Below are 13,388 nucleotides of genomic sequence, written 5' to 3' on the forward strand. Positions count from 1 at the left end.
GCGGCTGGGAGAACTACAGGAACATGAATTCTTTGTTCTCTGGAACAGCTGTAGTGAAAAGAATAATAATCCAGGTACACTTGGTTCAACAAATCTTTCTGGTCAATGACAATACACACACTACAGCACACACAACAAAACAGAGCTGCTGCCCTGTTTCCTCTTCATGAAGACATGAGCACCTGCTGGACTGGAGCCCTGGCCCTGTGTGAGGAGGACTGAGCTGCGGTGTGTCTGACTGGCAGAGGAGGGAAAGGACAGAAGGAATAAAGAGCTCAGGGAGGGAAAGGCTGGACCTGGAGCTAGACTCTCTCTCCTGCAGCTTCAGCTCTGACACTGCAGGCTCCTTCACTACAATAGAGAGCAGAGCTGCTGTGCTGAGGACTGGGACAGGTCTGGACAGCAGGCAGCCTGTTCCTCTGTGCTGGAGGAGTGTGCTGAGGATTTAGGGACGGGAGGAGCTGTTGAAGAGACACTGTAAGTGGTGCCTTTGCAGGAAGTTGTGTTTGGCGGGAGAATCAACTTTCAGTTTTGTTTCTGATTCAGACTTCAGTTTCCAGAGTGCTGTTCTCCCCAGTTAAAGCTCCCAGTGACTCTCCCAGTCAGTCCAGTCTGGGGTTTCCTGTACTGCAGTATTCTGTCCTCTCAGATGGTCCCTGGGTGTCACGATTGTAATCCCTCCCCATGAAGGGCGCTCTGGCTCTTTTACATTTTAGTTGATTCTGTGCTCCTGCTCCCTGTTCCAGCCCACCTCAAAAGCCAGACGCTCCCTGTGTTCCGGGCTCTGCACTGGATCACGGACACCCGGAGGCCCGCCTGTCTCCGTGTCGCCCTCCGTCCGCGGCTCGAGGGCAGAGGCCTCCTATCGGCTCCTGAACCAGCCGAGTCCGGAACCTGGAGCCCTTTTTATCTCTGTCATGTTGTCATTTGGATTTCCTGGTTTTTGGGTGATCGGACTTCGCCCTGGTTTTCCCTACGGACTCCCTCTGGATTGTCGCATGGAGCACGCCCCCCGAGCACCTGAGCACCTTCGTCACGCCCCCCCGAGCACCTGAGCACCTTCGTCACGCCCCCCCGAGCACCTGAGCACCTTCGTATCGCCCCCCCGAGCACCTGAGCACCTTCGTCACGCCCCCCAGTTCGTCTACCAGCCCAGTTCCTCTTCTCCTCCCCGTGTCTGTTCACTCCCCTCCGGATTCTGCAAAGGGTCCTGAAAAACACATCATAACACTGGGGGCTCAGGGGATTTAGGCTGGTCCAGATGGGAGAGAGAGGAAGTTTTCTTTCTTCTGCTGTGTTGTTTGGTGTGTGACTGGAGTTACTCACCTGTATTACTTTTTGCTGTTTGTGTTGTATTGAGATGGTGCTGATCTTCTCCTCTGATCTTCTCTGTTTCTGCTTCTCTGTGCTCAGGAATGGCCTCACCCAGCAGTGTCCTGTCTGAAGAGCAGTTCCAGTGCTCTATCTGTCTGGACACATTCACCAACCCCGTGTCCACTCCATGTGGACACAACTACTGCCTGGCCTGTATTGGAGGATACTGGGACAGCAGTGATCTTTGTCAGTGTCCACTGTGTAAGAAGACATTTTACAGAAGACCTGATCTCAGTGTGAACAGAAGCCTGGCAGAAATCACTGAGCAGTTCAAGAGGACCAGAGTCAGCAGTGATGAAGGACTTTGTGCTAAACCTGGAGAAGTGTCCTGTGATTCCTGCACTGGGAGAAAACTCAAGGCTGTGAAATCCTGTCTGGTCTGTTTGGCCTCTTACTGTGAGACTCACATCCAGCCTCACTATCAAGGAGCTGCTTTCAGGAGACACAGACTGATTGAGCCTGTGGAGAGCCTTGAGGACAGGCTGTGTGAGAAGCATGAGAGACTCCTGGAGCTGTTCTGCAGGACTGACCAGACCTGTGTTTGTGTGCTGTGTACTGAGACTGACCACAGGAGGCACAGCACTGTCCCTTTAGAGCAGGAATGCGGAGTGAAAAAGGTGAGTTTATGGTTATATATTAATTGAAAATTTAAAATTTAAATTAATTTAAAATTATTGTGAATTAAATTAGTATAATCACTAGAATATGGATCAGTGGCTATGATCAAAACGTTCAGAAACTGATGGTATCTTAGCACAACTTCCCTGGTGTAAGAGCCTGTTGTCCAGCCCAGTTCAGTGTGAGAGTCTGTTGTCCAGCCCAGTGTCAGTGTGAGAGTCTGTTGTCCAGCCCAGTGTCAGTGTGAGAGTCTGTTGTCCAGCCCAGTGTCAGTGTGAGAGTCTGTTGTGCAGTGTTAGTGCACCAGCAGCAGTGACTTCAGTGTCTCTGTTCCCCTGTTTGTCCACAGACTCAGCTGAGGAAGACTGTGGCAGAGGTACAACAGATGATCCAGGAGAGACTGAAGAAGGTGGAGGAGATCAAACAGGCAGTGGGGCTCAGCAAAGTGAGTCCTGTCAATCCTTCTGAGTGGGGTACTGCAGGGCACAGTGCTGGGGTCACTGCTCTCTGCACAGAGAGAGGACACTTAGGAAGACTGAGTGCAAACGCTGTTCTATTCCTGTCATGCCCCACACTCTTCCTCACAAACACTGTTGCATTCCCAAACCCACTGTTTCACAATCTCATTCCCAATTGAACCCATCACATTCCCACAGGCACCAGATTCCACAAATTCTCACTCCCGGACCAATTATCCAACCACATCCCTTTCCCTTCAGTATTTAGAGTTCCCTCACACAGCAACCCTTGCTCACTGTTGAGAAGCCTCCTGCAGAACTCTCTTGTGTGCCTTTCTAAGCCTTTTGATTGATCTCCTGGTACCAAACCTTTGCTCCTGCCTTTTAGATTTCACTCGTTACCGGACTCATTGCCTCCCTAATTGACCAAGCCCCTGGATTACGTCTTTTGGATTCTGTGGGATTCACGGTTACACATAAGGATCCTCCTATTCTACTGATCGGTTCCCTGACAGAGAGGACAGTTAGGAAGATAATGAAAAAGTCATTATCCAGTTAACGGATGAGATATTCTGTCACCCAGGAGTGGAGTGACCCACATAGTGTTTCCCTTCTTTTTTGAACTGAAATGAATAATATACAAGTTATTAATTTGTTCACTCTCACATTTCAATAATATTTTTTTATTCCTGTTAACTCAAGAAGTCTCCTGGTGTCTCCTCAGAGCTCTGCAGAAAGAGAGATTGAGGACAGTGTGCAGGTCTTCACTGCTCTTCGAAACTCCATTGAGAGAAGCCAGGCTGAGCTCATCGAGCTGATAGAGGAGAAGCAGAGAGCAGCAGAGAGGAGGGCTGAAGGGATCATTAAAGAGCTGGAGCAGGAAATCACTGAGCTAAAGAGGAGAAACACTGAGCTGGAGCAGCTCTCCCACACTGAGGACCACATCCACTTCCTACAGGTCAGCACACACTGTAGAGAGCAGATACAGTGTCTACAGAGAGCAGAGAGTCCTACAGGTCAGCACACACTGTAGAGAGCAGATACAGTATCTACAGAGAGCAGAGAGAGCTCACTGTGTGACTCTTAGTGATCTATACTGGGCTCTAGGTTTCAGACTCAGAGGTAACTTATTGCCTTAGAGGGCTGTGACCCCCCATGACTCTGAGTCTCTCCTGCTGTAGAGTTTCCCCTCCCTGTGCTCCCCTCCACACCCCAAGGACTGGTCTGACATCCCTGTTCACCCTGATCTCTGTCTGGGGGCTGTGAGGAGGGCTGTGTGTCAGCTGGAGGACAGACTCAGAGAGGAAGTGGAGAAAGTACCTGGAGTCAGTGAGTATTACTGTGTGAACACAGCTTGTTTATGAGGTTCAAAACACCTGTCAATGGCACTCAATCAATCTACTATGAAGAATCAGGTGTGTCTCTTCTTCTCCATCTGTGTTATGAACAGATGTGTCTCACTGCTGTCTGTGTAGAGATCAGGTCTGTGAACAGGTGTGTCTCACTGCTGTCTGTGTAGAGATCAGGTGTGTCTTCACTGCTGTCTGTGTAGAGATCAGGTGTGTCTTCACTGCTGTCTGTGTTGAGATCAGGTCTGTGAACAGGTGTGTCTCACTGCTGTCTGTGTAGAGATCAGGTGTGTCTTCACTGCTGTCTGTGTTGAGATCAGGTGTGTGAACAGGTGTGTCTCACTGCTGTCTGTGTTGAGATCAGGTATGCAGCAGGGTGATCTTGTGTGTCAGGGGTGTGTTCAGCTGGAGACAGTGCTGTGTGATGCTGCTCCTCCCACAGTGGAGTTTGAACTGCTCTCTGTCCCTGAGCCTCAGCTCTGCCTCAGTGCTTCACAGTCAGAAGCTCTGGAACAGAGAAAGGGCTCAGACTCCTGTGAGGAGGCTGCTCAGTCACTCCTGTCCTTGTCTTTGTACTGGAGGCAGTGGGAGGTGTGGAGCTGGACTGTGTGATAACAAGCTGGATGAGCTGTCAGTGTCTCTTACAGACCCACAGCTCCACTGGCCAGACAACACACTCCTGTGTGTTACTGTCCTGCCTGAGAGATCAGCACAGCACTACAACACACAACACTGCACACCTGGAGACCAGACTCCAGCAGGAATGTGCTCTCAGCTCTCTAACATCTTTCTCTCTGTTTGCAGAGTTTGAGAGGCTTCGCAAACATGCAGGTGAGTCTGTTGTCACTGACAGGAACTTGTCATTTACAAAGGTCACAGCAGGGTCACAGGGGTCAATACAGGCTCTTACTCTAACAGGGGGAGATGTTGTAACTCCTGCTTTATACACAGCTGATGTGTTTAATGTTGTGAGCAAAGTCCTTCTGATGGGCTTTGTCCTTATCAGGACTGATGAGGAATTGGACCCCAACACTGTGTCAGGACTGCAGTTCTTCTTTACATCATTGTGAAACAGAGGATTTTGATCCTGTTAAACCTGTAAACTAGAATCTACACTGACAACTAGGAGCCTGCAGACACACAAGACACTGAACACAACAGTCAGACAGGAGCTCGAAATTCACTAACTGTGAGAGACTAAGAGGAGAGGAAGGACTTGTTAAGGGAGGAAGAGGGTGAAATGAGAGCAGAGAAGAGGGAGAGAGACAGGATGTCTGTCCCTCTGCTCCTCCAGATTGAGGTGTGACAGTGAAGCAGCCGGTCCAACTGAAGGACACCCACTGCTCTCCAGTCCACACTGGACACAGGCACACAGCCTCAGGCACTGGAGGATGAGCTCTGGAACAGACACCTTTACACAGAGAGTGGTGGGAGACTGGAACAAGCTGTCTAGAGTGTCTGCCCCAGTCCTTCTGGTGGGCGGCAGTGAGCTGTGTAGCAGGTGTCAGATTGAAGCAGTAACCCATCACTCTGGGGATGTACTGGAGTCTCCCAGTCTTATAGATCCCTAAACACTGGCACACCTCCCTGAAGACAGGTAACTCTGAGCTCCTCCCCTGGTCAGTATCCAGCTCCTCAAGTGAACATGCAGCAGGGTGTGTGGTTTCTCTCAGCACAGCTGAGCTCATGGCTCAAGTACAGACACCATCACTGCTGGTATTTGTGTCTGGGTTGAATGGGCTCTCTGGGTCCAGCTGGGCCAACACTGGAGACTCTGCAAGGACAGCTCTTGCTGTTCAAAAGCACATTGACAGTCTTCACCCCAGAGGGAAGATGCTGCTCTATGTGTGAGAAATATAAGGAGCTCAGCAACGTCAGGAAACTAGGGGACAAACCAGCAGTAGTAGGATGCCGGTCCAATGAAACTCCTCACACCCTGAACTGACCGGGGGGCTGGCCAGGAGTTTACTGTGTCTCCTCTTCAGGGGCTGTGGAGACCCTTCTGGCTCAGAAGCTCCCAGGAAACGAGTCTCTTGCTGTAGGAGATTCATGTCTTCAGTGAGTCTAGAGACCTGTCCTCCTCATGAGGTCCCTGACCTTTCTTCACTTGTCCAGGACCTGGAGAATGAGGGTCATCCAGGCACACCGGGCACTCTGACCTGGGCACGCCACTGAGCTCCCTTCCCATCAGCCGCTCAGAGCTGGCTGGGCAGGGCACAGTCCAGAAGGCTGGAGCGTGTGTTGCCACAGCCCCTGACCTCTGGAGAAGGCAGTCTCTGGCCTGACCTCTGGGGCACCTCAACTTGCCGGTAGCTGCTGTACAGGTCCAGAGAGCTGAACCAGCGCTACCCTGAGACATAATCCAGCACCTCGACAGTGTGGCTCAGGGGACAAGAGTCCTTCTTGGTGACGTTGTTGAGTCCCTGTAGTCTGTACAGACCAGCAGTGAAGCGTCCTTCTGCAGGGGGAGATCAGGGCCTGTCAGAGGGCTTGATCTCCCCTGCTGCAGTCAGACCCCAGACTGCTTCCTCTGCCGCGGCTCTCTTGTGGATGGCCAGGCGGGGGGAGGGATGCAGATGGGTCTTGTTTCGCCAGTGTCGATGGTGCTCTGAGCTTCTTTTGTACGAGTGCAGTCTTCCTCTCTTCCAGTAAACACATCTGCAAACTCTCGTAGCAGAGTCCTTGGTTGTCCCTGCTCTGCCTCACTCAGTCCCTCTTTGCTGCGCTGAGAAAGCTCCTCCACCATTTTGTCTGATTTTGTTGTGGTCTTGAAGGCCGAGCCCCTGTCCTCAGTTTCAGGACGCTGCTCCCTCGCACCGTGGGTCAGTGTCTCCTGGCTCAGGGAGAGTCTCTGGGCTCCCTGCTGTATCTCCATGGTAACTCTGGGCTGCTCTGGAGCTGTTGCACTGGTACCCAGGAGGAGGTGTGGCCCCTCGCTGCTATTAGCTTGAGGGCCACTCGGCATTTCCTGCTGGCACTGCTCTCGAGACGCACGGTTCTGCACCGAGGAGATCAGTACCAGTGACTCCATCCTCTCACCTGGCCATCCAGGGAAAGCTCTCTTCACTGGTCTGCAGCAGAACTGCCAGGTTCTCTCCTTCTGTAGTCTGTCTGAGCCAGGCGCTGCCTGTAGGAGTTATACTGTACCTGACCATCGTGATCTTCAGCATGAACACACACCTGCAGATTCACACAGCTGAACCTTGAAGAGCAGGATCACCAACACATGGCTCAACAAATACAAACAGTGAAAACAGTGAGATCTGGTGGGAAATTAATTATTAGTCCAGCAAACTGATGTCGAAACGAGTAAGGAAAGTTATTGAGGTTAAATCATTCTGTGCAGTAATATCCACAGATGTCCTTCCATCAGCTCTTACAGCCATTCCTGCAGACTGCCTTCATCTAGAACTGACACAAATCATCACTTTTAAAAAGATGGGGATTACAGTATTTTTATTACTTTAACCTTTACATTTGACTACACAACTTTAATATCTGTTTCCCCAATTTCTGAATATCCCTGCTTTCCTTTAAGAAATATAATTGTAGAGTCTTATCACAACAAAAAAATACTGTAACAAATCTGCTCAATCTGAAAATCTGAAAATTCACTATGGCATATATAATATGATTTACATACAGCTACATACTGTACATAAAATTAACTTTTAGTAAGTTACCCTTATTAATAAGAACGTTAACTAAGTTAAAATGTGATTTAACTGGAAAGCAGTTTTAGTTAAACATTACAATACTTTTCTGAGCGACGGACACATGACTTCCTGCCGTAGTGCCGGTGTTGTTTCCCCTCTATTCTCCTGTGATCCAGAGCTCCGCCTGTCCCACACTGAGCTGTCTCCCCATGTGAAGAGGCGCTGGGAGTCAGTCCTGTACTCCAGTCACCTCTAGAGGGCAGCAGCTCTCACTCTGGGCTCGTTGCAGTGGAGAGCAGGTTCAGCTCGGAGCTGCGGACTGATTTCAGCGGCCAAGTTCGTTGCTTTTGGTCTGAAGTTGGCGCGCTAGTTTAACACGGAGCTGTGTGCTGACCAGGGGCTGAGCTCCAGTTAGTGCGCTGGGTCAGTTCGTTACAACTGACCCACAATGTCTGTTTTTCAGGTTTCGATACGTATTACACTGATTTGTGTGTAACGAACAAGAAAAAAAGACACACACAAGCTTTGTCTGTTCTCTCTCGGGTTCCCCTGTCTTGTGTAAAGACAACTTCAGCCTTAATTCAGGTGACAGAGTTAAATACACTGACAGACAACTCTTAACACACACAAACAACAGATCCTTTTTATTACTGTCCTCAGCAGCGCAGGAGGAGACAAGCTTGCAGTTACTGCCTGTGTGATTCAGGTCCCTGTTATTCTTAATGAAGTGGCAGCAATTTCTGCTTCTAAGAATTTTGTCTTAATGAGACTTTTACAATCTAACTGATTGAGAGGAACCAGAATAAACATGAAAAGACAGTTTGCTTATTTTGCTTCTTGTGAAATAATGTATCCATCAGTATAGAGATGCCCTCAGCCGTGTGATCTGCACACAGTGGATCATCAGGTCTCCTTCAGATTTAAAGACACTTTCTCCCACAGGAGCCAGACTCTCGCAGTGTGAGAGCTCTGCACACGCTCACAGCTCATCTCAGCCGGGCTGGGCCTGTATTTTCATCTGAGAGAGGAGTGAGATACAGATCATTTCATTCTCTCTGTCTGCTCTCTGATCCACAGCTGATGTGACTCTGGACCCCAATACAGCTCATCCCAAACTCATCCTGTCTGAGGATGGGAAACAAGTGAGACATGGAGACACACGACAGGATCTCCCTGACAATCCAGAGAGATTTGATCGTTGTGTCAATGTCCTGGGAAAGGATGGGATCACCTCAGGGAGACACTACTGGGAGGTGGAGGTGGGGGAGAAGACTGACTGGACATTGGGAGTCGCCAGAGAGTCCATCAACAGGAAGGGGAGCATCACACTGAGCCCCCGGTATGGTTACTGGACTGTGTGGCTGAGGAATGGGAATGAGATCGAGGCTTGTGCAGGACCCCCTGTCCTCCTCCCCCTGAGCCAGAAGCCCCAGAAGGTGGGGGTGTATGTGGACTATGAGGGGGGACAGGTCTCCTTTTACAATGTGGACAACAGGTCTCATATCTACACCTTCACTGCCTCCTTCACTGAGAAACTCTTTCCATTCTTCGGCCCTGGTCTTCATCAGGGAGGTAAAAACTCAGCCCCACTGATCATCTGTCCTGTCAGTCACACAGACTGAATCAGCACATTGTCTGATTCTCTCTCCTGGAATGTAAATCATTTAGTCTTTTTCATTTGAAATTGTTCTTCTGTTTCTTCGGTGTTGTTTTCTCCACCCACTGCTGGGCATGTCCACATCTGCTCTCAACGCTACTCTTTCAGTCACCAGAAACAACATCACCTGTGGGAGGGGCTCTCTTGGAAAATGAAATTATTACTGGCTTGTGTCAAACTGTTCTACTTTCTACTTTCAGTCCATGTTATTGCTCTATTCTATTTGCTCTGCATTAATCACTTCTTTCAGTAAATCAGTAAAATTGAGTCACAGGTGTTTTCTTTATCTCTTACCTGTAAATTCTCCAGATTTATGGCTGACTAGCTGGGTCACCATCAGACACAGACTAACACGTCAGCTGAATGCCAGTCGCTTTCTACATGATGGACATTGCTGCTTCACTGTCATGGCCTGGACTCAGATAGAACTATTTCTGTATTAAATAAACTCTGAAATTCTGAATATTTGACATTTGGTCCTCATCTTCATCTTCATCATGATTTAATGTCAGCAGCCATATCACCCTGAAACTCACCCTTTCAGCCCCCTGAAGCTCAGCAGGTGTGAGCTTGGTCAGTACCTAGAGGGGAGACTCCTGGGAAAGCTAAGGCTGCTGCTGGAAGAGGTGTTAGTGGGGCCAGTAGGGGGCGCTCACCCTGTGGTGTGTGTGGGTCCTAATGCTCCAGTATAGTGACGGGGACACTAGACTGTAAACAGGCGCCGTCCTTCGGATGAGACGTAAAACCGAGGTCCTGACCTTCTGTGGTCATTAAAAACCCCAGGGTGTCTTTCAAAAAGAGTAGGGGTGTTACCCTAGTGTCCTGGCCAAATTTCCCCCCTGTCCTTTACCAATCATGGCCTCCTAATAACCCCCCTCTCTGAACTGGCCTCATCACTCTGCTCTCCTCCCCACTGAGAGCTGGTGTGTGAGCAGACTGGAGCATCATCCAGGTGGGGCTGAACACTGGTGGTGGTGGAGGGGATCCCCATTACCTGTAAAGAGTTTTGAGTGGAGTGTCCAGGAAAGCACTGTATAACTCTAAGGAATTATGATGATGATGATGTAGATTCCTATGTCATGAATGTGCTTGTGATTTTTGTCATCTAACACAATGTTGAGAATCCCAGGCTCTCTCTGTAGGCTGATCAGCTGTCCAGACCCTGTGATTGGAGGAAGACAGAAAACAGCACAAACACTTGTATTCTGTCCACTTTGTAACTTTGTAACAGTTGTGTCAATTTCAAAACACCTGTCCGGTCCAGGCACTTTAACAGTCGCCTGGTCTGTCTGTCAGTGTCCAGCTGTCTGTGGTGACTTGGCCACCCTACTGGGCTGCTTGTTCCAGAAACCTGCTGCTCTCGGTGTTGAGAGGATTGTCCAGCCCTGGTGCTGGAGGTCATGTCTGTCATCTGAGCTCAGTTAACAATGACCTGCAGCTGCTCTTTACTTCCTGAACTGAGTCAGAACAATCAGAACACCAGCAGACACACGGACCAGCCCCTCCAGGACCAGGACTGGACAGCCCTGCTGCAGACACACTGACCAGCCCCTCCAGGACCAGGACTGGACAGCCCTGCTGCAGACACACTGACCAGCCCTCCAGGACCAGGACTGGACAGCCCTGCTGCAGACACACTGACCAGCCCCTCCAGGACCGGGACTGGACAGCCCTGCTGCAGACACACTGACCAGTTCTCCAGGACCAGGACTGGACAGCCCTGCTGTAGACACATTGACTGACCCCTCCAGGACCAGGACTGGACAGCCCTGCTGCAGACACACTGACCAGCCCCTCCAGGACCAGGACTGGACAGCCCTGCTGCAGACACACTGACTGACCCCTCCAGGACCAGGACTAGACAGCCCTGCTGCAGACACACTGACCAATTCTGGACTGGGACTAGACAGCCCTAGTGCAGACACACTGACCAATTCTGGACTGGGACTGGACAGCCCTGCTGCAGACACACTGACCAGTTCTCCAGAACCAGCACTGGACAGTCCTGCTGCAGACACACTGACTGACCCCTCCAGGACCAGGACTGGACAGCCCTGCTGCAGACACTCTGACCAGTTCTGGAGCGGGAGTGTACAGGCTCACAGACACACTGACCAGTTCTGGAGCGGTAGTGGACAGGCTCACAGACACACTGACCAGTTCTGGAGTGGGAGTGGACAGGCTCACAGACACACTGACCAGTTCTGGAGTGGGAGTGGACAGGCTCACAGACACACTGAGCTGCAGGACAGCAGTGCTGTAAAGTGCCTCCTGTTATCAGCCCTCAGTGCTCTTGATAAAGTCATTTCCATGTCACTCAGGTTGTCTGTGAAACAGCAGCTTCAGCAGAGCTGGTAGCTCTAGCAGCTGAGAAACACAATAAACACAAAATATAATATTGTTACAAAGGGGGGACATGAAAATGATGAATAACAGGAATTGACAGAGTGGTTTATTCAACAAGTAAAATAATTGATCATAACCCCCAAGTTGTAAGTGATTTCTCTAGAACTGGGGTTCTTATCCTGGGCGTCCTGATCCCCATGAGGTCACACAATAGGCAGCAGAGACAGAATCACACAAAGGTTAACACACACACTAGAGTGATAAACGGGACACGTCCGCAGATTCAGGGTGTTTACACATCAATGGACAGTAACAGAGGTAAACAGTTCGCTGTTGTACACACCTGCAGGGTTCAGACTGTTTCCACCAGCAGGGTGACTCAGTGGACCCAGCGAGGCCGCTACATTCATCCCTATCGGTGGGCCGTGACTGTGTTTATATTCGTAACACTTTCTTCTTCTGCGCAAGGTAGACATGATGAGCCCAGCAGTGGAGCGGTTTTAATAGGTGAGACTGGAGGAGTGAGAGCTGAAGATAATGTGGAGAAACGCACAGCAGAAAACAGTGAGAAAATCTGACGAACAGTCCCTAGAGCAGGGATTCACACCATACGGTTTGTGGCGAAGTGTTGGCTCAGGAAAGCCTCAGGCCCTCCAGACTGCTACACCACCTGCAGACCAGACACTCAGCCTTGCAGTCTAAACCTGTTGAGTGTTTTGAACGAAAGCTACAGGAGCTGAGAGGCCAACAATCTGCCCTCCAAAGAGCTGTGAACTGTGAGCCAGAAGCCACTTAAGTGTCTTTCCTCATAGCTAACTGGACTGCCCAAACTGGGAAGCCACACGTTAGGTGGGACTTTTTCCCTACTGTGCGCTAAGGAAACGGTTTCAATCCTGTGTGGGAAAGTGCTGCAGAGCAGCTGGCAGTGATACCAGTGTCAATGATCCTGTGTCTGACCACATTGGGCGTATGGCAAGAGACGTGGAAGAGCAGGTGATCTCTAGGATAAGATCTAGTGTGTAGTTTTCTTTACAACTTGACGAGACCACTGGTGTCTCTGGAGATGCACACCTGCTTGTTTACACCAGACTTGTTGAAGAGGGAGACATGAATGAGGACTGTTTGTTCTGTTGTCCTCTTCCCGAGCGCGCCACTGTATCAACGTTTCCTTCTGCTGGACACATCTGTCCGTGAGCATGAAACTGACTGGAACAAGCGTGTGGGAATCTGCTCAGACTGGCAGACAGAGGGCTGGTCTGAAAGTACAGCTGGTGATCCCTTCGCTCTGTGTGTGATTGTGTTGTGTAGAATATAGTCGAGAACAGTCAGATCAGTCGCTGTTGGAATAGAGAGAGACATGAATTATTTTTTCATTGGCACAGTTTTGGTGAAAAGAGTAATAATTCCCGCACAATGGATTAAACAAATATTTATTCATTTAATTTTTTTTATTATTTTTAATTTAAATAGTTCTCTCTGCAAATCCAGATGTCACAAAATAAATGTTACTGAGGTATCTTTTACCCAAGAGACCCAAGATCCCTAAGAACACAGAACATCTCTCTCTCTCTCTCTCTCTCTCTCTCTCTCTCTCTCTCTCTCTCTCTCTCTCTCTCTCTCTCTCTCTCTCTCTCTCTCTCGCAGGGTTCAGATTCTGAGCTCCAGTCAGGTTTGGTCTGGATGATCATGAAGTCGGGGCTCTCGTCTGGCGTGAGATCAAGTCCCAACTCCTCTGGACTCCTCTCTCTCTCTCGTGGTCTGACCTTCTTTCTCTTCTGTGAATTTACAAACTTATGTACAAGCATTTCATAAACTTAATATTTCAATCCAAACCTGAATCCACAAGCTGAGGAAGTCTAAGAAAAGCTGCAGTAAGTGTCAGCAATGTCTGAAGAGAAGTGCATGTGATGCTGTAAGCTGATTGAATAAG

General features: G+C 49.6%; 1 protein-coding gene across 1 annotated transcript; it reads left to right on the forward strand.

The window, feature by feature from the left end:
- The first annotated feature begins 1,413 nt into the window (after positions 1-1,413).
- On the forward strand, positions 1,414-9,577 carry LOC138238392 (E3 ubiquitin-protein ligase TRIM39-like). The gene is made up of 6 exons (XM_069188834.1): positions 1,414-1,991; positions 2,342-2,437; positions 3,175-3,408; positions 3,632-3,779; positions 4,604-4,630; positions 8,533-9,577. Exons 1-6 carry the CDS (start codon positions 1,416-1,418, stop codon positions 9,075-9,077), a joined length of 1,626 nt encoding a protein of 541 aa, XP_069044935.1. The 5' UTR covers positions 1,414-1,415; the 3' UTR covers positions 9,078-9,577.
- Positions 9,578-13,388: the final 3,811 nt, after the last annotated feature.

The sequence above is a fragment of the Lepisosteus oculatus genome, chromosome 4 (genome assembly GCF_040954835.1).
Source record: "Lepisosteus oculatus isolate fLepOcu1 chromosome 4, fLepOcu1.hap2, whole genome shotgun sequence".
Classification (NCBI taxonomy): Eukaryota; Metazoa; Chordata; class Actinopteri; order Semionotiformes; family Lepisosteidae; genus Lepisosteus; species Lepisosteus oculatus.

Coding starts and splice junctions, on each gene's coding strand:
- LOC138238392 (XM_069188834.1), top strand. CDS start 1,416: ATGGCCTCACCCAGCAGTGTCCTGTCTGAAGAGCAGTTCCAGTGCTCT. Junction 2,438..3,174: donor AGGCAGTGGGGCTCAGCAAA/GTGAGTCCTGTC, acceptor GTGTCTCCTCAG/AGCTCTGCAGAAAGAGAGAT. Junction 3,409..3,631: donor ACCACATCCACTTCCTACAG/GTCAGCACACAC, acceptor CTCCTGCTGTAG/AGTTTCCCCTCCCTGTGCTC.